Genomic DNA, 24,971 nt, shown 5'->3' on the forward strand with positions numbered 1-24,971 from the left:
TCACATCACACCCATTTTGAAAGAGCTGCACTGGATGCCAATTTGTTTCCCGGTCCAATTCAAGGTGCTGGTTTTGACCTTTAAAGGCCTTAACTGTTTGGACCCTGGATACCCGAGGGACCGCCTGCTCCCAAGGGTTGCGGCCCGCTTGACGAGGTCATCTGAGGGGGCTCTGCTCTGGCTGTCGACAATGAGGGAGGCTCGGCTGTCGTGCACACAGGGGACAGGGCCTTCTCTGTTGCTGCCCCCAGACCCTGGAATGCTCTCCCAGTGGCTATTCGCTCCTCTGTCTCCATCACAGCTTTTAGAAAGCACGTTAAATTGTGGCTTTTTACCCAGTCTTTTATATGATTGTCACTGTTGCTGCTGCTTTATATTTTGTAAGGTTATATTTTGCTTGTATTTTAAATCTTTTTAGTCAGATCTATGTTTTTATATTCTAGCTTAATAACTGTCTAATTTTTATAGTCTTGTTTTAATTTTTCTGTGTGAACCACCTTGAGATTGTTCCAATGAAAGGCGGTATACAAATCTAATAAAATAAAGTTTTGTAATTGGAACTTCAAGGAATGGAACTTTTTAAAATCTGTGACTATTGTATAGCACATGAACTAAAAACCTCTTAAGACAGCAATTATGGACGTGGTTAACATGGAGACCTGCCTAAAAGGTCTTTTAGGTCCTGGCCAATGATTACTCTAACCTTCCTGAAGAAAGATGCTACACAGAATTCGCTCACCCTCCCACCCAAAATTTACATTGCGTTCTCCTGGAACTACAGACAAAACTGACACTGTGGGCAACCAGCATGATTTCAGCCATCAGATAGAGGGGATAGTATAGGTATAGTACATATGGTACATCAAACCAAATGTACTATACCTGTACTATCCCCTCCACTGAAGTCTCATGCAAGTCTGCTAAAGTTTGAACTTAACACAAGAATCTAAACTGAATGCACTTATTTTGCAGGCAACCCAATTTTGATCATATAATACAGTATCAGAACTTTATTTATTGTTCAATGTTTAACCGCCTTTCAAAAGACATTCTAAGGCAGTTAGTTTACAAAAAACCATAACACACCAAAAAACACCACCATTAAAAAAAAAAAAGACAGAAGTAGGAGAGCTGAGAGACCTCGCACTCCTAAGGGATAAAAGTCTGAACAAATAAAAAGGTTTTTAGTTGTTTTTTTTAAAGCAGCCACAGATGTCAAAGAGTGGACATTCCAGAGTCTGGGAACAACAACAGAGAAGGCATGTGCACAACAATTTAGCCTCTCTCAACATGAGCACACGGAGCAAAGACCCCTCTGACAACCTTGTTGGGCAGGCAGAAACCCTTGGGAGCAGGCAGTCCTTCAGGTATCCTTCTGGTTACTAAAGGTAATAACCAGCACCTTGAATTGGACCCAGAAACAAATTGGCAGCCAGTGCCGTTCTTTCAAAATATGTGCAATATGCTCCGAGTGAGCAGTTCCAGAGAGAACCCTGGCAGCTGCATTCTGCACTAACTGAAGTTTCAGAATATTCTTCCAGGGCAGCCCCTCGTAAAATGCATTGTAGTAATCCAGTTGTGGCATGACTAAGGCATGGGTAACTGTGGCCAGATCTGCCTTCTCAAGAAACTACAAGTTGCTTACCTGTAACTTTGGTTCTTCTAGCGGTCATCTGTCCTTTTACACCAATGGGCTATGCGCCTGCACGGAGATCTCATTGGAACCTAACAAGCTCAATTATCCGGATTCAGGCGGAAACCCCGCCCCCAGCCACTATATGCAGCTGCGCCACTCCACGTCCCTTCAGTCACGGAATCTGCCTTCAGTAGACCCAGTGGGGAGGATGGGAGGGTGTGTATAAGGACAGATGACCACTAGAAGAACCAAAGTTACAGTTAAGCAACCCGTAGTTCTTCGACGTGGTCTCTGTCTTTTACACCAATGGGCGCAAAACAAATTAGCACCCAAGATGGAGGGAGTAAACAAACAATATGCAATCTGCCAGAAGTTTCCCCCCCCCAAGAAATGAAGTACATCAACTGAAAACAGATTGCAGGATAGTCCTGCCAAACCTAGCATCATTCTGTGCCCTGGCATCAATAGCATAATGCCGAATAAAGGAATGGGGTGAAGGCCAAGTAGCTTCTTGACAGATTGTGTCCAAAGGGACTGCATGATCAAAGGCAACAGAGGCTGCCATGGACCTAACCGAATGCACCTTAAGGGTCACAGGCAATTGTTTATGTGCTAATTTGTAGCAAAGTTCAATGGTAGAAATGATCCACTTAGATAGGGACTGAGCAGAAACTTGTAGACCCTTGTGGAGCCCATCATACAGAACAGAGAAGGAGATTTCCTCCATTCTGCCGACCTCTGGACACAGAAGAATAATGATCTCCTAATGTCCAAACGATGCAAGCTGCACTCTGCATCAGAGGAAGTGTTTTGGAAAAATACCGGCAAAGTGGGCGGCAGGGAACAATGAAACGCAGAAACCACCTTTGGAAGGAATCTGACATCTGGTTGGAGCAGCACCTTATCTTCATGAAACTGCAGGTCAACCCTCAGGGCCCGCAGTTCACTCACCCTCCTAGTGGAGGTGATCACCACCATGAAGGCAAGCTTCCAAGCAGGAGAAAAGGGTCAATTGAAGTCAAAGGCTCAAAGGGAGGTCATAGCAAACCAGCTAGAACCACCAACAAGTCCCAAGCTGGTGACATAACAGGGTCATCCAGGAAAATGTGGGATAAACCCTTCAGGAAGTTTCTAACCATTGGGTCCTTAAACCAGGAAACCTGGGTGGCTGCCAAATGCACCACAATGGCCGCCAAATGTACCCTGAGAGAGGAGAACTTCAAACCAGACTCTTTCAGATATAACAGATAGGTACAAACATTCTGAACAGATAGGTTGAGAACATTAAACCCATTTTGAGTAGCAAAGGAACAGAAACGTGTCCATTTATGTCCATACAACTTCCTCGTCGATGGCTTTCTAGCTGCTAACAGAATGCCTCTGAGCCTCACCAGGAAGCCAGTCGGATCTTCCAGGCCGTCAGGTGCAGGGACCAGATGTCCAGATGGAGCACCCAACCTCTCTCCTGCAACAGAAGGTAAGGTAGAAGGTAAGGGAGGCACACCCAAGTCACTGCCAGCTGCCTCAGAGTTGCAAACCAAAGCCTCCTGGGCCACCAGGGGGCTATCAGGATGGCCCTGGCATGGTCCACCCTCAGTTTGTGCAGAACTTTTGGAATGAGGGGAAACAGAGGCAACAGGTAAAGGAGGGGCCTGTTCAGGACAGGATGAAAGCATCACCCCGAGAGACCTCGCCTTCCCCTTCCCTGGAGCAATAGAGGGCACACTGAGCATTGTCCCGAGATGTGAAGACATCCAGAGCCGGAGCACCACACATTGCGAATATGTCCCGGAGGACACCCCGGTCCAAGGACCACTCGTGGGAGACCGTTGGCAGCCTGGACATTCAGGGTCCCATGGATGTAGACTGCATGAGGTGTCACCGCATGTGCCACACACCAATGCCACAGGTCAAGCAAAAGGAACAGGATGCTCCTTGAGGTCACGCCTCCCTGACGAATAATATAGGCTTTCTTTGTCATATAGCCGGTTTGGATCGTCACCAAACAACTGGAAATTATGGGTAGGATACTCCTTAGGGCATGGAATATGGTCAACAGTTCCAGTTAACTGATGTGCTGACCTTTCTCTATCGACGTCCAATGGCTGCTCAGGCGAAAATCACCTAAATGAGCGTCCCAACCTAGCTCCAACGCGTCGGTCGTAATCACTCAGTGTGGTGGGGAGACCTGGAAAGGGGCACCGAGTTCCAAGTGATCCACCATGCCGCGGCTTCCCGCACCCTTCGAGGAGGCATGTGCTCCAACCGAGCAGAGTTCCGAAGAGGATTGGAACACATTCAGGACCCACCTTTGAATGACGCGCATCCGAAGGCACATGTGTGGAAGCACATACGTGGTGGCTGCCATATGTCCCAACAGGCGCTGTACTGAGTGCATGGTCTGTGGCCCTCTGGCCAGGAAAGCAGAGGTCAGCCATACACTTTATCTCTATGCAGGCTTCTGGTAGGAAGACCTTCTCCAGGTTGGTGTCAAAGATCAGCCCTATAAACTGTATCCTGAGGACAGGATCTGTGAACTGTATCCTGCGGACGGGATCCAGCTGGGACTTCTCAAAATTGATTTGTAAGCCCAGGCTCCGCAGAGTATCTATGACCATGTCAAGAGACTCCAGGGCAGTTTGCCTGGAACACCCCAGGATGAGCCAATTGTCCAGATATGGTAGGATCTGCATCCCTTGCTCTTGCAGAAACGCCACCAACAGGGCCAGGCATTTTGTAAAAACCCTTGAGACCATTGTGAGACCAAACGGCAAGGCCTTTAATTGACAAGGGATTCCCCCATCTGTAAACGCAGGAAGCAACTATGCTGAGGGCGTATTTATATATGGTAATTCGTGTCTCTCAGGACAAGGGAGACCATCCAGATGTTCTTTTCTAAGAGGGCCAGAATAGTCGGTACCGACAACACCCGGAAACACCTGTACACAAGGTGTTTGTTCAGGGCTCTAAGGTCCAGTATAGGGTGCTGATTGCCGTCTGGTTTCAGAGCACTAAAGTATCAGGAATAAAAGACGGGGCTCTTCCCATTTGCGACCCTTTCTATCGCATCTTTCAAGAGCAGAGCGGAGACTTCCTGGTCCAACTCTGGAATTGACAGAATAGTCACAACCCCGGACAATGGTGGCACCTGGTGAAACTCGAGAGCATGGCCCATATGTATGACTGTGAGGACCCACTGATCCACAGTCACCTTGTCCCAATTCGCCACAAAGGGAGCCAGGCAAGTCCGAAAGGCCCAATAGTCATTGTTTTTTTAAAAAAGTATTTGGATGCTGATTCTGAAATGCCGGTTTACTAGGTTGCAACCCGGACCTGTATCGAGCCTGGAACTTGTTGATGGGAAAGGAACACTCCAATGAGGATTGCTGCTGTGAAGGAGCTTTCGGCTTTTGGTAAGGGGACCACCTAGATGGCCTCTGCAGCTTAGGGGCAGAGGAAGAGTAGGACATAGATTTCGATGTACTCCTCAGCTTCTGCACCTTCTGTAACGTGCCATCTGTCTGCTCTGCAAAGAGGCTAGAACCCTCAAAGGGAAGATCTTCAATCCTAGTGTGGGCCTCGTAGGTCAGTCTGGACGAACGCAGCCAGACATGCCTCCTGAGAGCCACACTCCACAGAGCGTCTAGCCGAGTAGAGTGCTTGTTTTGCCACCTGCACCGCCTCGCAGGGGGAAGGCTTTAGCTGGATCATGTTTATCATGTGGCAGGAGGTCCAAAAGGGGGGCCACTTTTCCCCACAAAAAGTGGTTGTACCTGGTGTTATAGGCCTAACTTCCTGCCCTCATCACCCGGTGCAGAATGACTGTGACCTTTAGACTTCTGCAGGGATGACTCCACCACAATGGAGTGGGGGGGGGTAATTTAAGAAAGTTGCATCATCCTGCATCTGTACCCTATAGACGTTCTCCAAATGCCTTGTTGGGTTGGGAAAGAGTTGATGGCTTTTTCCAGTGCCCTCGCATGACTCTCAACAGGGCAGTGTTGAGGGGCAGAGAGGCCAGTACCTTAGCCTCCACATAAATAAGGCCGAATAAAGGGTCCAATTCCCCTTTCTGCTGCGTACCAAGGCTCACACCTAGAGCAGAGGTCATGCGGGCCACATAGGCTGAGTATTGTTTAAGGTCCTGTGAAGGAGACATGGGCTTAGAGTCCAATTAATTGTTCAGAGGGGAAGACCCCAGGGATACAGCATCTGAGCCTGGAAAGCCAGGTTCGCTCTCACTGTCCGACTCGGGAGGCTCCAAAGAATACTGGGCCAATGCCAGAGGGACAGCTGGGGAATCCGTCTGGCTTTTCAATGTGTCCGGTACTGACCCATCTGCCTCTGCTGGCGGTACTGGGGTATATTGAACTGAAGATTGGAGATCAAACCGGAATTTCAGAGGGTAATCTGCACCTCTCAGGACAGTCCCAAAAGCCCTTTTGAGGAGAGCAAGAGTGAGGTCTCCCTCCCAAATGCAAAGGGGGCTCATGCCAACTACAAATAGTCCCAGCTCCCCCATAAGTGGATTCCTCTCGGTACCGAAACCTGTACTGGGGCTTCCCATAGTCAGAACAGCCTGAATGATAATCCAAGGGATAGTGTCTATAAATGACGGAGTCTTGGCGCCAATCTCCGTAAGAGGAGGGTTCGTCCTCTACATATGAGGAAAGTCGTGCAGGGACACAGTATCGATCCATGTACGCAGGCTCACGTTGATCCCAGTCTCTTCCGAATCTGTATTCGGAGGAGCAGTCTTCTGAGTCCCAACAGCTCTCCAGTCCCTGAGAGGGAGGTGCTCCATGCGCCACATGGGAGATGAACGATGTTGAGGCAGGCACGATGCATTCACAGCGGGCTTGTCCGGTGAATAGGGTTCGTCTTCCGATGTAGCGTATTCTTGCTTGTTGGTTGCTACCGACAGTTCCCGACCCGCGGGCGTACAGTCATGGGTCTGACTAGGAGACACTGAGGCCACCGGGGAACTAGATTGGCGAGGGTCCGAAGAACTTGTTATCGGAGGAGCCAGCACCATGGTACATGACTGTTGCGCCATGCCCCGAAGAAGCCAACTTCGGTTTCTTTAGCAGCGGGGACTCCGAAGAAGGAACTGGTGGGGGCTTCATCTTCTTAGGAATAGGCAGAAGGTGCTGACCCACCGGCAGATGTGGAACCAACTTCAGCTTCTTCTTCTTCAGTATCGGTACCGCAGAGACCCGGGTGGGGGGGGGGGTGGCGGCAGTCCGGTACCATAGGTATAGGACGCTTAGGCAAGTCGGCCAGAGGCACCAAAGGGGCCTAGACCACCGAGAGGTCTGAAATGGATGCCGCCAAGACCGGTACCGAGGCCTAGAGTTCTTGTGCCGTAGGAGAGGAGTTCGACCACTCCAACTGCATCGAAGAAGCCATTTTGAACGATTGCTTCAACGACAAGGCCTCTGACGAATGGAGGGCCAAGTCCCACAGGGCAGTGTGCAAGCGAGAAGCCCTATTTTTTTGAGCCTGTATTGTAAACCTTTGGCAATGAATACAGGTCTTGACAATGTGGGATTCCACCAGGCAGAGAAGACACTCGGTATAAGTATCGAGGAAAGGGATCTTAGATCCGCAGTGAACACATTTCTTAAAACTCTTCGTGCTCAGCATAGGACACTGCAGGCCGGCCGGCTGGCCACCAAGCCCATCGGCACCACAGAGATATGGGGTTGGGGGGGGGGGTTAAAATAAAAAAACCAAGAAAAAAAATGCTACTGTACAAGATAAAGAAACAATAGCGTGAAAACAGGGAAAAACAGGAGAAAACAACAAGAGGATTCAAGGACTAGTTCTACTCATTGCTGAGCTGAAGATTCCACGACGTCTACTGAAGCACGAATGACAAAGACTGAAGTGATGTGGAGTGGCGCAGCTGCATATAGCGGCTGGGGGTGAGGTTCCCACCTGAATCAGGAGAATTGAGCTTGTTTGGTTCCAATGAGGTCTCTGCGCAGGCGCATAAGCCCACTGCTGTAAAAGACAGAGACCACGTCGACGAACTTGGGTTTTCTGGTATTGACATTTCAAAGCAATACTCTTGTACTGATATGAATGGAATAAGTAATCATTAATACATTCAGGAGAAGAAAAATCCCAAATGTTAAAATACATAAAGGACTGGTTTGATTAAGACACTCACCTGTAAGGCTGCAATGAAGAGTTAAACAATTCCTGAGCCTGGGAGACAGCAGGTGCTGCTCCTAAACTCAACTGGGCTTGATGCTGACCTTGCAGAGGTGCATATATGGGGATTGGTATCTGCTGAACTGAAGTAGGCTACAAAAGAAAGAGATAATTGAATATCCAGGTTATAAACGTCTGAAGCTGCCTGATGTGGAGTCCCACTACTAGTCTATCCAGATAGTCAGTTCTGAACTGTCTGTCTGAAGTGATGGCTCCTCAGACAGGAAGGAGTATTCCCCAGCCCTGCCACCTGAGATTCTTTAACCGGAAAATACTGGGAACTGATCCTGAGTCCTTTTGCATTCAAAGTAAATGCTCTACCTTCTAACCTATGGCCCTTCAACTGAATATGAGCATCTTCAGACTTCCAGGGGCTGGTGAGTAGCAGCAGTAATTGTGCTAGATTCATGGCTAATGGGAACTGAAGGCTGAAGCAGGCATCCCCATATCTGCAACTGATCAGCATAATCTTGCTCAGTATGCTGCTTCTCCCCTTTGGAAATACTTATAAGATGTACTAGTATGAATCACTAGCTGTGGCCACAACTCACTGGTTTGGTGTGACAGGAACACTCACAACAGAATGGATGGACTCTAGTTTGGAATAAAAGAATCACATTTTGCATTTGTATTTAAAGGCCAATGTGCTGCGTCATCATCCCCCTAAGTACCTGTGAGAGTCCTGGTTGAAATCCTTGCTGCTGGGCCAGTGAAGGGGGAGCCAGACGTGCATGCTGGGTGCTGAATAGATGGCTTGTATCCATATAGAAAGCTGGAATCTGAGCTACAGAATCATAACAAAATATAGCCAGTCAAGTGCTGTAAGAGTTAAGGGCTAAGGTATATTCAGTTGTCTAGCTGCTAAACTTATGGGGAAAGTTCCAAAGACAGAAAGAATAAAAACCTGGATGTTGTCAACTTTCAGTAGGAAGCTCTAAGGCTGAGTGAAAGGCACAGTGTACACATTCATTTTGAACACCAAAACACGTAAACAAATTCTGTTGGACGAATGAAGAGACTGTAAAGATGCACAGAAGAAAAGGTTTGGTTCCTTTGATTTAGAAACCACATACAGCAGCACAATGACCTTAGATTTACTTCTCCCTGCCTTTAAACAAAAAGGAACATATGTAATGAATACTCCACTTCACTTACCTGCGGCTGACTGAGACACATAGACTTGTGGACTCTGCTGTTGCTGGGCAATAAGCGATGGCATACAGCTTAGCTGAGAAAAGTGGCCCGCAGATGCCAAATTACTGGTCTGTAACTGTTGTGGCTTCACTTTACAGATGTTAGGTGGGTCAGAAGTGGTGGTTGTTTTTGTACTCAGTGAAGAGGTAGTATATGTTCCAGCTCCTATGATGACAAGCAGCAACGGTTCAATAGTTATTGAAAGCTGAAGTGCATGTTTAGGTAATATTGAAAAGGAGGGAATAAATTAACATACTCAAAAGGAGCTTATGATTTTGGTTGACAAGCAGTAAACAACAAAACAACATTTTAATTGGCCAGCGTGGCAACTGGTTCTGCCACAATACAGAATCAGTGGCAATAAGAGAGACTTGGAGGGAAAGAGTTAACTGCCCCTGCCTTCAAACCCCCTTAGATATACTGGCTGCTTTCTGCTGCTCTGTTGAAGCCACAGCAGCTCCCTCCACAAGTGAAAATAGGGCTTCTCCAAGATGTTTCAGAACATTTGTCAAACTTTTGGTGCAGTTTAAGAACGCAAATTGCTTTCAGAAGAGTGCTTTGGGGGTTTGGGTTTTTTTTTTTTTTAAAGTTTCACATCTATGAGTGGCCAAGGTGACTCAATATATGTGCTGGTACAATGATAAAGGGCCACCATATGGAACCCACATCTGTATGACAGGGGCATATAGGAAGTTGCCATATGCTGAGTCAGACCATTGGTCCATCTAGCTCTGTAGTGGTTACACAGACTGGCCGCGGCTTCTCCAAGGTTGCAGGTAGCCCTCTCTTGGAGATGCTAGGGTGGGAACTAGTGGTATGCATGGAACCAGCACCCTTTGAATTGATGGCAGGGGGTGGGGATAACTTTAAGGGCAAGGGAGGGTGCCCCCACGCCCCCGGCGCTCTGTGTAAAAATAGTAAGGCGGGGCGGCAGCATAACTCCTTGCCGCCCCGTCGATCCCCTGACCAGAAGTCCCCAGCACGCTGCACACATTGTGGGCATGCATGCACATGCCATCCTACTTTCTGAACTCCCTTTTCCCTCGAGACTAGCCAAAGAACAAAAATATTTTTAATTCTGGAAGGTCTCTTTACTTGGACAAACTTTCTGTGCCAGCATTAAGTCAGTACTGGACTTGATGTAGATCCAGATAATGATGTCAATTGACACAAAACCAGGCAATGGTTTAGGATACATGTGAGAGAATGATACATATGACCAGGGTCTCCGTTCTCATTTTTGGTGCAGCATCTTCCACAGCCGAGGCAGCAAGTTACTATTCAAATGAAGAGGACTCTGCCTCAGCAGATGTGGGAGTTGCAGCAGCAAAAATAAAGTAAGGTCTGGATGTGTGCATGATCCGCTGACATTTAAACCATTAAATCACACCTCTGGATCACAACTTTCTTTGTCAGCAATATAAATGGTTGAGAACATTTAAATGACAATATAAACTATGTGGGGTTGAAGTGTGTAAACATTCTACGCTGATTAGAGCAGAAAGGTCCCCTTTTTCTTTACATAAATCACACTGTATGTTACATGTTTTTAAATCAACCAATGAGAAATTATATCAGATGCATGCTAGTTGTGCAACTGCAGTACTGTATCAAAGGATTCTCAGAACCTCTGTCCAATTCATGCTGGATTTTAACATGATCTTATTATAGCCTGAAACTAAACACTGGTTTTCTTCCCAACATTCAGCCTTATAAAAGTTTAATCCGACTTCTCTCTCTAAAAAAAAAAAAAAAGGTGTCCATAGTTAAAGGGCTTCTCTCAACAACAATCAAGAGGTAAAGCCTTATGCAAGTGTTTTGGGTGATAGGGAGAAGATTGGAAATCTTCAGTTAGTATGGTTTAGTTAACTTAAGACACTTCCTACACGCAAAGTAAACCAAACCAGCATGAACGACTTACATATATTCTTTTTAGAACAGAGCCGAGTCAATCGCTAAGCAGAGGTAAAAAGCAAGCTCAACAAGAAGATGGTATCAAGGCACCAAGTCACTTTTGGGACAATCTAAAGGCTTATTTATACCTGACAATGAAGTTGTAGGTGTAACTGAAGCTACAGGAATGGGAGGCATTGATGCACTTGAGAAAGAGTTGTATGTACCACTGGCTGGTCCACTGCTACTACTGGTGCTTCCACCTGCACCACCGCTACCAGTAGTAATAGGAGATGCTGTTGAGGTGACTGGTGAATTCTTCTCCCCCACATTTGGTGAGTTCTCCCATGCTTTGCGAGCAGACTCCATCTATTCAGAAAAGGGGATGGTTTTACTTTAAGACAGATATCTGATAGATCTAGGTGTCACAGAGTCATACTTTCACATCAGTCACACTAGAGCGTATCCATACTCCTTTAATGAGCTGCCAGGGTAAGTGAATTGCTTTGAAATATTCGTTATGGAAATTATTTAAGGTTTTCAAAATGGAATAAGGACACAGTTAAGGTCAGAAATAAGTGTGAATTTAATAACTTTAATTAAAAAAATAAAAGTTTGTTCAGAGCATCTGTTAGAAGCATTCCTCAGTTATTTAATCTGCATATTAAATTATGTTAACAACAATCCTAACACACATTTGCAGCTCCAGACTTGAACTGCAGGGAAGTATGGAATTTGAGTTGAGTCAAATGTAGCAGAATCCGACATATTGATCGTAAGAGGAAAAAGTCTGCTAAACCTTTGCTTTTTATACCACATTTGTTGCTTTTAACTTCCATAGAAGCAAACACAAATATGTGGAAGTTCTTAGGTATGCAGGACTATAACAGAAATCAATTAAGGACCAGATGTCCTTACATGTTGCAACATGTAATTTTCATAGTTTTTGAAGTGTAGCTTTGAAATGTGTCAACTCTTCCAGGATCTATACTGAACTGACGAGGTCTCTCTAATTAGGATCAAGTAATGCATATGTTTTTGCCTATTATCACCACCCATGCCTTGAATGCAGGATATAAAGTTTAAGTATCACAGCTCAGATCCTCAATCTCAGACTGCTCTGGATCACTGCAGAAACTCCATGCTACAAACTCCAGAGAAATAATAATAAATCTGCAAGTCTTTCTCTCTGCTGCAGAGTTTTTTTGGGTTTTTTAAAATGGAAACTGATGTTTCATCAGTACTTCTATCAGCTTAAGTTTTTATCAGTTATCAAATGAAGTTGTTTGCACCTACAATGCATGCTGCAAGCTAGCATCCTGTTGGAATCTGAGCCACTGAAAAACATTGCAAACTGAAAAGTTTGTGAAGCATAGTTTTATGTAGACCATGGGACTGACATTTAATCCTTGAAAGTCTTTTTTGCTCTATAAATCCAACACAAAAATTATTTCTCTAAATGTCCAAGATACCACACAGAAGGCACATCTAAATTGCAGAACACAAAGATTCACATGTAAAACTTTTTAACCAAGATATTTTGGGGGAAATGGATCAATAAAGAACATTTAGATATTGCACATTTTGCAACTACTGGAAAACGTCTGCAAGTCTTTACCTATCACCTCACTATTTTTTTTACAATAGAATCTCCCTGCTGTGCATGGGAATATTACATTCACAAAAGTCAATTAAATGCACACTTCGTAATATACTGTGCAAATATCCATTTTTTCCTGTGATCACCACAGTTATTAAACACAAAAGACAAAAACCAAGGCACATTACTTCATCACAGCCACACCTTCAGCTGAATACATCTACAGAGGCACAAGAGTGACATCAAATAGTAGTTTAACATGGAGGGAGGTTTAGAAAGTGGGAAATAGGCACTACAGACTTATTAATCTGAGCTGAAGAATATCGACTGGACATTCTGGTTAAGTAAAACACATTCACTTTAAAAGTAGCTTTTGGTGCAGTGCAATTTCTGCCTGGCTATTTTTCAGAAATATTTTGAACAAGTGTATAAACAGGTTGCTTACCTGTAACAGATGATATGGTAGTGGTTCCATACATTCATAACTAGTGGGTTCTGCGCCTGCGCAGATCAGCTTCGGGAAGAATTCGCTAGCTTCTCGCGACGCCAACCGCCCACTGCACGTGACTGCAGTACCCTCTAGTGGAGGTTAGGCTTCTCCATTTTCAGTTTCTTGTAGGCCGACATAGCAGCCTTAAGGACAGAGTGGTCAGTGTATAATAGTCAATAGCTTGCAACAGTCTTAGCGGGGATGGACGGGCGGGATTTATGAATGTATGGAACCACTACCAGATCATCTGTTACAGGTAAGCAACCTGTTTATCTGGTTAGTGGTTCCAATATTCATAACTAGTGGGTGGTCCGAATTCAGCAGCCTTAGCCGTGCGTAGATCTATGGAGCAGTGTTTTACAAACGTCTGGTGAGACGACCAAGTTGCTGCTGTGCAGATATCCGGGAAGCAAATGCCAGGCAGATGTGCTGCAGACTTGGTAGAGTGTGCCCTAATTGACGTCGGAGGGGCGACACCCTGTTGGTCATACGCAATTTGATCAACTCCACCAGCCAGAAAGACAATTTCTGCCGAGTAGGTGAATGCCCTTTACACTTGCCCTGCAAGCCAACCAAATAGCTGAGGTGTCTTTCGAATGTCCCTTGTGGCTCTTAAGTAGAAGAGAAGGGCTCGACGAACATCCAATGAATGCATCGCCCGCTCAAGTGCGGACATAGGATCTCTGAAAAAGGTAGGCAGCACAATTTCGGTATTAAGGTGAAAATCTTTACAATCTTCAGATGGAAATCGGGATCCAAGCGCATGACCACCTGCTCTACATAAATCCTCGTATAAGGCTCATCGATGCAGAGTGCACGCAGCTCACTTACTCGTCTGGCCGTGGTGATGGCCACCAAGAAGACCGTCTTCAAGGTTAAGATTTTCAATGATGCAGATGCCAAAGGCTCAAAGGGTGGTTCCGTCAGTGACGAGAGTACCAAGGAAAGACTCCACTTCTCTGCTGGCGGGCGAACCGGAGGATACAAATTATTGACGCATCTCATGAAATCTTTACATCTTGGATGGGTGAAGACCGTCTTTCCATCCCACCCATCATGTTGCGCCGATATAGCTGCCATATGTACCTTAATCGAGACATTCGCTAGGCCGCTCTGTTTCAGAGTTGTTAAGTACAGAAGAACAGCTTTCAGGCTTACTTCCTTGGGGTTATAGCCCCTTGAGACAGCATGCGCCGCAAACCTGCGCCATTTTGCCCGATAGCTTCGCCTAGTTGATAGTTTATCGGTATTTAGGAGAATCCTCTTTAGAAGCTGATCCTCCATGCTGTGAGACTCAGCATGGGGAAATTGGGGTGCAGCACCTCTCCTTGGTCCTGAGTTATCATATCTGCCCACTGTGGCAACCTCCTGTACCTGCCCTGGGACAGTCTGAGTAGCAGCATGTACCATGGCTGCCTTGGCCACCATGGGGCAATAACTATCGCTTGAGACTTGTTTTGCAGAAGTTTGGCCACAACCCTGGGCAACACTGGAATTGGAGGATAGGCATAAAGCAGTTGCTGGTTCCATTGATACTGAAATGCATCCCCCTTTGAATCTGGGCCAATTCCCATCCTGGAGCAATAGTGATCGCACTTGCTGTTGTTGTACGCTGCGAAGAGATCCACCTTCGGTTTGCCCCAAGACTGTAATATCTGTTCCATTATCACTGGTTTCAACTCCCATTCGTGCTGATCTAGCACTAGTTCCCAGCTCAGAGAGTCCGCCAAAATGTTCATGGTGCCCTTGATGTGAATGGCAATGGGATAGATGTGTGGAATGCACCAATTCCACAACTGAAGACTGAGGCTGCACAATGACCTGGAAACCGTCCCGCCTTGCTTGTTGACATGCGCAATGGCTGTTGTATTGTCCATCTGAAGATGGATGGTCTGCCCCACAAGTTTCTCCTGGAAGGCAACCAAAGCCTTGTATGCAACCAGAAGTTCTAGAAAGTTGATATGCAAAAGTCTCTCTTTCAACGTCCATCGACCCTGAACCTTGTGGTGCAGCAGATGCGCACCCGAGCCCTGCAATGAAGCATCTGAGGTTACCGTGGTGGTTGGTTTCAGCGACTCGAACTGTACACCGTTGAGTATGTTTGACTCCTTTGTCCACCACGTCAGTGAGGCAAGCACCGTGCCTGGCAGTGTCAGCCGTTTGGATTGCGGATCCAGCCTTGGCCTGTAAGCTCTCAAAAACCAAAGCTGCAACTTGCGCATGCGAAGCCTTGCATACAAAACCGTGGTTGTGCAAGATGCCATCAGACTGAGAATAACCTGTATCGTTCTTGCCCTCTGTACTGGATGACTCTGACACATGAGGATGAGCATCTGTAGGCGTGAAAACTGATCTCTCGGCAAAAAAGCCCTCTGGGCCGTCATGTCTAACAGTGCCCCGATATATTGAAGGCGTTTCGCTGGTGTAGAAAGGATTTCTCCCAATTGATGTTCACGTCCAGATCACTCAACAGGGTCATCACCATGTGTACATGCTCTTGCAGTCGTTCCCGTGTATTGGCTGTCAGCAGCCAGTCGTCCAAGTACGGATAAATGGACAGTCCTTTTGTTCGGAGATAGGCTATTATCACCGCGACACACTTCGTGAACACGTGCGGGGCAGTGACCAAGTCAAAAGGTAGGACGTTGTATTGATAAACTTAGCTTCTCATGGTGAAACGGATGAATTTGCGGTGGTTCTCCTGAATGCCTATATGAAAGTAAGCATCCTTCAAGTCAAGCGTTGAATGCCTATATGAAAGTAAGCATCCTTCAAGTCAAGCGTTGCAATCCAATTGCAACCCCCATGAAGGAGCGGAAGGATGGCTTGCAAAGTTGTCAACCTGAATTTCTTTACCTCGATGTATTGATTTAGGCCCCGGAGATCCATAATTGGTCTTATGCCCCCATCGCGTTTGGGGACTTGGAAATAAGAATAAAAGCCCGACTGGCTGAGAGCCCACTGGACCGGCAATATTGGCCCTTTCATCAAAAGCTTTTCCACCTCCTCCCTCAGGACAGGGGTTTCTGGAGTGTACTTCACGCCCAGAAATGGAGGATACTCCTCGAACTCTAGCGCATAGCCCGTCGTCACTATGCGCAAGACCCACCGGTCTGATATTATGTGGTGCCACGCTTGAGCATGGCTTGCCAGTTGGATGGTAACTCTGGCACAGTTCAAGGAGATGGCGTTCCTTGCTTTGATGTTGATCAGGTTGTTTTGTGGGGGCGGGTCGCGTGATGGCAGTGGGCTCGCCTTCAGATCAAAGCTGCTGCTTTGATTGTGGTGCTCTTTTAGTTTGGCCAGACTGGCTGGTTCTGTTTTTGGGATAATAAGGGCGCTTGTTCCCAAATTGCTGGAAAGGTCGCCTGAAGTCTCTTTTATCGGACTGACAGTAACTGCCCTGGCATCTCTGATACTGATTGTACTGACCAAATGGGCGGTATCTGTTCGTATATTGAGGGTTGGTAAAAGAGTGCGCGGTGTTCTGCGATTTCTTCCATTGCTCCATGTTTTCATCGGTCTTGTCTGAAAACAAGCACGCACCATCAAATGGAAGATTCTCAATCCTATCCCTCATATCCTGCTGTAAACCCATAGCTCGCAGCCAGGCATGCCGTCTCAGAATAATGGACGAAGTCAATGTCTGGGATTCCGACTCAGCTAAGTGCTTTGCATTAGCCAGTTGCTGGCGGGTAGCCGCAGTAGATCTTGCAAATACAGCCTCAAATCTTTTCATAAACTCTCCAGGATCCAGTTTTGAACACTGATCATACAGAGCCTCCCACAGGGAATGTGTATATCTTGCTTGGCAAGCCACATAGTTTGCAATTTTGATGGACAAACGTGCCGTCGAGTAAGTGCGTCTTCCCAGAACATCTAACTCGCGGCCCTCCTTGTCTGCAGGTGTGGTGTGACGCTTGCCGCCCTTAGAAGTTGTTGCACAATCAACTACCAACGAATTTGGAGCAGGGTAATGCGTTCTCCTCCTCCTGGACGTTCTCCTCCTCCTGGACGCGTTCTCCTCCTCCTGGACACGCGTTCTCCTCCTCCTGGACACGATAAAGAGCTTCCAAACGTTTCGAGGTTGGTGCTGATGTCTGGAGTACCTCCCAAGCCAATTTTGCTGCCCTGGTGATACAAGGCAACATAGGTAAGTATGCCGGCTTCAAACTCGAGGCCACCTTCATCATGTTATAGACAGGGTCCTCTAAGTCACTGGTCTTCTCTTTCAGGGTCAGGCCCAAGACCTGAGCCATCTTTGCCACTTGCTGATGATAGCCCTTCATTTCTTCATTGGGTGAAACTGATGGAACAACCGCAACATTAGAATCAGGATCTGGGAGGACAGGTGCCTCTGGGTCGTCCGGATCCGGGGTTGAGTCCGAGGCATAATCATCCTCTATATCATCGTCTTCACCATCATCAGATGGGACAGGAGAGTTCCCAATGCCAGTTGACGTCACATGGACAGGTACATGTGTCGTCTGAGTTGCTGCCTGGTGCAGGGTGGAAGGAAGAACCCGTGGTACATTAGCTTAAAGGGAAACCGAGCGTTGATGTGGTAAAGGCACTGATGCTTGAACAGCCATTTCTATGCGCTGCACTGGCGTCAGAACAGCTTGCACAGCCGTTGGATCTGTTCCCTTACACGTAACCACTCTCTAAATAAAGCATAGTCTGCGTTAGGTATTTTCCACCGTGTCACCCCATCACTGAATGAGGGTCCTGCAATTGGTGTACCCTTCGTTGACAATGAAGGTGTCTTAGGAATATGTCCAGGGAGGTAATCACCCACGTGAAAACCCGTCAAGGTGCCCGTCAAGGGTGTAATCTCCTCAGAGTTTAGCATGCGAGCTAGTCTGCTAGCTTCTTGCTCGCTTGCCCCTGGTGTGGCTGGGGATGGCCCCGGTATAGCTTGAATCACCAACGCCACCTCATCCTTGATGTCAATGTGCTCAACGTCAGGGTCGGAGTCGGGTTCGGCGTCTTCAATCACTGCGACTGTCGATTCCGGAGCCACGTTCGACATCGACGTCGAAGGGTGAGTGACGGGTGTGGCCTCATGTCGACGTCGAGTCTCTGGACTTATGAAGCCTGCCTCGCAGACTCCAACCTGAGTTCATTCGCTGCCGACCGCTCATGATGCCGAGCGCTTCGCGGTCGATGCCCAGGAGTCAGAGGGGATTGATAGGGCATCGGAGCCGGAGACAACACTGCCGCTCTGTGTCGAGGAATTACATAGTCCTGTAGCCCCAAAGGCGAAGGAGTATGTTCCAAAACCTGGTCATGGTGTTTGAGCTTCTTGTGGGCGGCACTATGCCCAGAGGCGTCACCCTTGTGCTTTCTCTTCAGGCCCGACCAATGATCCTCCGGTCGTTTTAAAACTCGACGTGGATTCCGACGCCGAGACACCCGATGCCAAGGCCCTCGATGTCGAAGCAGCCAATGTTGACGAGTCCCCTTTCGACTCTTTCAATCTGCCCGGGTCTTTAGACTGCGCTTTCATTGCAGGACCCAGCGTTGCCTCCTTCTGCGCATCCTTAGGCAACAAAGCGTCCTCCATCAGATAAACCTTAAGGCGCGCTGCTCGATTTTTAAGAGTCTGTTTGTTAAATGTGGCGCAAACAAACCGAGCAAGAAGTCTTATCATGCACCTCCGCAAGGCAAAACAAACAGAGGGTATGGCCGTCTGTTGAGGGGATCTTCCCCCGGCAATTAGTGCAATGTTTAAAAGTTGTCTTGCCAGGATTACTCGCCTTACTCACGCCGCGCATCCTGCTCAGTAGTTGTTCCGTTTCGAGGTCGTAGGGGGAGATCTGAGATCGAGTCCGAGGCAAAAGTGTAAAGAAGAGACGCCGTCAGGTCCGTTCCAAAGGGTCAAAACCGTAATGAGTTAATCCAAGCCAAAGTGCAAATCCGTAAGAAAAGTCCTAGTCCGTTTTCCAAAGTCCAAAAGCCGAAAAAACCAATAACAAACTTTCCACGAGGAGCAACAGTCTCCGAGTACTGATCGCTATGGCGGTCAGAAAGAAACTGAAAATAGAGACGCCTAACCGCCACTAGAGGGTACTGCAGTCACGTGCAGTGTGCGGTTGGCGTCGCGAGGAGCTAACGAATTCTTCCCGAAGCTGATCTGCGCAGGCGCAGAACCCACTAGTTATGAATGTTGGAACCACTACCAGATCTTCAACATTCTCACGCTCTAATCTCAGTCTATCAAGAGGCTTCTTTCCATGAAGCATGTTAGTGATGTATGCCAATAGAAGACAAGGACTGCCCCAACCCAAGTTTTTTTTTTTTTTAAAGCAGCACACATTGCCGGGGGGCGGGCACAATCCTTTCAGAAACTTCCCTCAGAAGCCCCACTGAAATGAATTTGCAAAGCCCAGAGTCCTGTCTGCATATATAACAAATTGCACCTGAATAAAGAGGATAAGCAGAATGAGCTATAGCTTTAAATTATAGCCTCCAACTAAAAATGGTAAGTTTGTCAAATGTGGTTGTGGACCACTCTTCAGAATCTGCTAGTTTCAGTAACTGATCTGAAGTGTTGAATTTCTCTTGCTAAATCCTTCCTCTGTCCCCTCTACAGAGGCCAAAAGCCAAGAGAGCACTGGTAAAAACTTTTAGTCTGCCATAAAGTGACTAAATGTTAGTCTAAATGTGACTAATGTAACATTTAGTGACATTATGTGTTATGTGTTAGTCTAAATAAAGTGACTAAATGTTAGTCACATTTTGGTGACTAACTAGCCTGATAGGAATTGGCTGCAGATATGCTAGAAAGGAGCACTCTGTATTTGGCGATTGCATCTGCTGTTGCTAATATCACAGTGTGTTGCCCCTTTAAAACCAAAGCAACAAGCCCTACTAGTAGTTCAGTGTCTGTGCCCTAACTGGAAAGGTGGGATAGAAATCTAACATTATACCTCTCAACTCATTTATAACACAGATAAGAATTGGTATTAAGTTCCAAATAATGCCACCAAGGTTGACTTTACAACATGATGAGATGAACAATCCAATCCAAATGAACCCATTCTCAATATGAAGAATACCTATCTACCATAGCCCCAACACAGCCTCTAAAGGTATCAGCTAGCACTGCTATACACAGAAGCGGTTAACATATCAGCAAACACCACCTAAGTAATTGCCAGTCCCCATTTGTCGTTTCCTACATGAGCCAACCACTACGCATTACATATTGCTACATTCAACACTGCTTCCTCGACCAACACACAATCTACTTCACTGAAGGCCTCTGGAGCTACCTATCTGTAAACAGCTTGTTTCCCAGATATTCACTACAGGAAGGAAAAACAAAAATCATACCTCAACCATCATGATAACTCCTATCTGATATGCTGACATGTACCTAGGATTTGGGTGCAAGTGTCAGTTGGTTGGTGTTAGTTACAAAGTGAGGGTAAGATAGTAATTTAATGCACCCCCTCAGATACTCTTCTTCTAGTGGTCTAAAAAGCAAAAAGCTGCTTTTAAAGGTGCCTCTTTGGTCTCTCCACTGCAGTCTGCCAGCATCAACTCTTTCCCCTGCATGCAAGAAAATGACCCTTAGAGGGATGCAGTACATACCTTGAGGGTGAGGTCGACGGTAGCGGGAGAAACTGGAGTTAGGCTGGAGCTCTGTTGTAGAGTCTCCCTCCTAGGGAGGGGGAGGGTGTGGGGCAGGGGCACCTGAAAGGCAGGCAACACATATCACATTCTAGCTAACTATGACAAAAGCCCCAACAAAAGCAAGAGCTCAAGCAATGCTGCTGTACTTAGATTGTCTTCCAGGCTTGAGAATTTGGCTGGGATACTTTGCAAGAAGAGGACAGAAAATTTGACAAGTGGGGGGAAACGCGAATTTGGTTTGTGGAATATTGTCCATTTCCTTTTGGATTTAATTTAAAAGAAAAAAAAAACACACCTACCAAAAAAACCCCAGAAGATGGTGTTTCCCCTAGACTGATCTTCAGAGGACCTACTAAACAAGCTAAGTGGTATGATAGCCCTGAGGTTTTGAGGGATATTCTCCTCCCATAGTGCCACAAGTGAACAAAAACTAAACCTATCCGCTAATACAGACATCACAATTTTATTTTACACCTCTTCAGTTGGGGTTCATAAGTCCAAGTTTAGGAAGAGTCTGAACTTGACTATAAAATTATGCTTTCCACAGACTTTCCTAAAGCCTAAATGCAAGATAAAACACAATGTTGATGCTCTCTTACTGGTCATTGCCAATGCTCTTACAATCACCCCATGATACTGCCACAAAACAGGATACAGCTAGTTTAAAGAATGAAGGTACACGTAATTTTCAAACGACACACCAATGGGTAAATCTAACTCCAAAACAGCAGTATGCCAAAGCTGCTAGCACCCAAGAATTACAAAGTGCTCCACTGTGGATGTGATCCAACTCTCACAAAAGGTTAACATGTTTCAAGTCATGAGGAACAAAAGGGCTGACACAGAAAGCTACAAACACTGCAAATAACAGATCACAGTATATTTAATGCCACCAAATCCATTTAGCAGGCAACAATGTATCAACTGGAAAACCTCTTAGAGATGTTCCAATCCTGCTCTACTCCAAGCATATGCCATGGTTAAATCAGAGATGGATCCACAAAGCCAAACAATGATGAACATCAGGCTTCCATGTCCAGGAGACACTTTCTGTTGCTAGACAGCATATGCCAACTTCATCAGCAGGCAATGACCTAGGCAAATCCACAAAGCCTCCACAGACTTGTAAGAATAGGCACATCATATAAAAGCATTTTTAGTTATCACTGCAATTAACATTTTGCTCTTCAGTGTTATAGGTAGCTTCAATCCTATTTGGCAGGTACAGTAAGCTTCAAATGCTATTCATAAAATATTCAGATGTTCACATATTACAGTAGTTGATAAAATACCAGGTGGCAAGGAACCATCTATTGGAGGACCCATACCACTTAGTTCAGAATCTGAGGCTAGTAAACATGCTTGCTTCCAGAATGGTTATAATTCGTATCTTATGTCAGCCTTTCAAATTTGTTTAAGGGACATAATTCACCATCCCATTTGCATCTGCTTCTTCTAATTTAGAAGCAGATATCTTGTAAAAGAGATAATCTCTTATCCCTTGTAGGCATAAACAGCTGGTAGGCATTTAAGCATCAGAGCAAATCGCTCAATTCAGATACCATAAAACTGCTCTCCAAAACAAGGTTTGGTGAAGCACGTTCATGGCCTGCACTCCTCCTCCTCAAGCTTATCCATTCCTTCCCCCTCACTCCATGGTTTGAGAGAACTATCATGTCTGAATCTAGCAAACAATTCTTCTAAATCAGGGACTGAAGCTACTTGGCTCTATGACCTCTGAATTTTGTCATGTGTGCAGCTACCATGATATTGTGTTAACACCAATGTTCCCTCTAACAGGGATTCCCTGATGATGTTGACTACAATTCCCATAATCCCCAAGCAAAAGCCATTGCAGCTGGGGATTATGGGAGTTGTAGTCAACATCATTTGGGAATCCCTGTTAGAGGGAACACTGGTTTTAACAATACAACACTGTGAAGTCTGCATGTATAGCTATGCATTAAGAGCAAGCATTAGAAATATGCATTCTGCCACACACACTCAGAAAAGGCAACTACTAGTAGCACGAGGTATGCAGCAAATCACAAGGCTATTCTGGGGTGTGGGGGGTAGGGATGTACATGAATGATCTGGAAACCCCACGTTCAAAATGGTTCGAACGTGGGGGGGGGGGGTCGCTTTAAGGTGCGGGGAGGGTGCCCTTACTCCCCCTCCAGTAATGCTTCAAAAACTGTTGGTGTGGGGTGGCTGTATACTCTCTTGCTGCCCCAGTCAGCATAAAACCGGAAGTTTTTAGCAACCCCCTCCACTCTCTCGGGTGTGTGGGGCAAAGGAGAGCTAAATCAGAACTTAAATATGCTCTCTCACTATGACTGCATACAAGGAGCAATAACTTCAAGATTACTACGGAGGATGTAGTTACCCTGTTTTTAAACATCCACATTCCTGTATATGCAATCAGGGTGATAACAGTGAGTTATATAGTGGAGTGGCAATTTAGAATACAGAACCAGAATGTACTAGTATGAATGAGAATGGAATGACACACTGAAATGAATCTAAGAAGTTCGGCATTCCCCAACTTGGGACTCCCTGACAGTACTTGAGGGGCAGCACCGCATCTAGCTCAAATCTCCCCTGAAATTAGGCTGCTGAAAGCCCAATAATTTTCTTTATCATCACCTGACCAAGTTAAAGAAACCCAGCTCTAGCTAGTCACTCTGGCCAGGACGTAAACCTGCACCTATTCACAGAGAAGGCAGGAGAAAAACTGGCTCCAGAGAAGAAGTCAGAAGTGCCTCTCAGCCCACATTGGAAGTCTTTCTTCAAAGGATCTGCCTCCTAGTGGATGACACTAGGAGTCAACCTCTCAGCTTCTGGACTACTGAAGGGTATACACATGTGTGTCTGTAAAAGTGGGAAACAATGGCATGGAATATACCCCACTTCTATTCTGAAGTGGTACAAGTCCAAGAGGGATACACTACTTAGTATTCTAAGGGTGTAGCCATACTGTTGATTAATCCAAAACTAAAGCATTCTGAGAACAACTCAATTGTTATAATAATTCAAGTTTCCTTACCACATGGTACTGTACATATTACTATAATATGTAAATACCCTACTTGCAGACCTCATTTAAACAGCTTTCTATTTCTTCCAAAATTATTGAAAGCTTCCCCAGCCATGTATATCTAGCTTCCATCTCTAAGGTCTCATTGCCTACGAAGATCATCCAGAGAGGTTCATCTGCAGTTGCTACCAGCTCATCTGGTGGCCACACAAGGAAAGGACTTCTCTGTGGCTGCCCCGAGACTCTGGAAGGTGCTCCCTGTTGAAATAAGAGCCTCTCCATCTCTGAAAACTTTTTAAAAGTCCCTAAAGACACATTTATTCACCCAAGCTTTTAACTAGACTTGTGGTTTTAAATTGTTTTAAGGTTTTAATTTGTTTTATGATGATGTGAACTGCCCACAGACAGAAGTTTGAGGCGGAACACAAAGATAAATAAATAGAGAGATAAATAAATCAAACTATTATTCAACACACCACCACTCCTTAAAACAAAAACTTCCCCACATTCAAGTGTATCTGTAGAATGTTTACTGTAGGATAATTATCTATATTGCCATATTAGAAATCTAAAATACCGAACATTATTCTGAATATAATTACAACACAGAAGTTCTATTCTGAAGTCACTAATAAGCTTACATTTGTCACTAAAGCTTCTTCCATCTTTGCACTGTTTGTAGCCACTGTACTGGAATGAGAAGAAGGTGTTGTATAATCTGTAACAGACTCCTGTGGAGAAAAGAAGTTGAAGAAGCTAACCCAGATGACATCATTCTTTCTAGAAACAGTTAGTTGAACACATAAAAAGCTAAACAATCTTTCACAATCCCATAAATTAAATGGCTACATAAGAATCACACTTCTTGTAGAACTCCACAAATAACTCTCTCTACCTACCTATACACACACACACAAACACACACGTATGTTACAAAACCTATAAAGTCCACAATTAAGGCATTAATTTAAACTCACAAAAATACACTGGTATGTCAAAACATGTGCTACATAAATTTAAATAAGAGACAATAATGAAGATCCCCCCCGCAGAGGTCTGAATAAAGCTATATGGAAACAAACAACAATCATTAAATACATGACACAAGCTTTAGAAGTTCCCTATCCTTGCTACACTGAAAAAATGTAGGAAATAACACATTTCCATAAATTCAAAACACTGCAGAAAGACCAGAACACAACTGATTTAAAAACTTCTATTACTAAGAAGGAAGGAAGGCCGCAGCCTGAAGGAATATTTC

At 45.6% G+C, this 24,971-nt stretch overlaps 1 protein-coding gene across 8 annotated transcripts in view; it reads right to left on the reverse strand.

The window, feature by feature from the left end:
* The window catches only part of PRRC2C (proline rich coiled-coil 2C), a 115,757-nt gene that overhangs the window by 13,820 nt on the left and 76,966 nt on the right, over positions 1-24,971 (reverse strand). For 7 of the 8 annotated variants that reach the window (XM_053313514.1, XM_053313516.1, XM_053313515.1 and 4 more), the window contains exons 23-28: positions 24,352-24,441; positions 20,632-20,733; positions 11,092-11,311; positions 9,011-9,214; positions 8,527-8,639; positions 7,812-7,948 (exon numbers count right to left, since the gene is read on the reverse strand). In XM_053313514.1, the coding sequence (XP_053169489.1) occupies positions 7,812-7,948; positions 8,527-8,639; positions 9,011-9,214; positions 11,092-11,311; positions 20,632-20,733; positions 24,352-24,441 (866 nt within the window). The remainder of the gene's footprint in view (positions 1-7,811; positions 7,949-8,526; positions 8,640-9,010; positions 9,215-11,091; positions 11,312-20,631; positions 20,734-24,351; positions 24,442-24,971) is intronic. The other variant, XM_053313518.1, reaches the window with a different exon arrangement.

This window comes from Hemicordylus capensis, chromosome 4, assembly GCF_027244095.1.
Source record: "Hemicordylus capensis ecotype Gifberg chromosome 4, rHemCap1.1.pri, whole genome shotgun sequence".
Lineage (NCBI taxonomy): Eukaryota > Metazoa > Chordata > Lepidosauria > Squamata > Cordylidae > Hemicordylus > Hemicordylus capensis.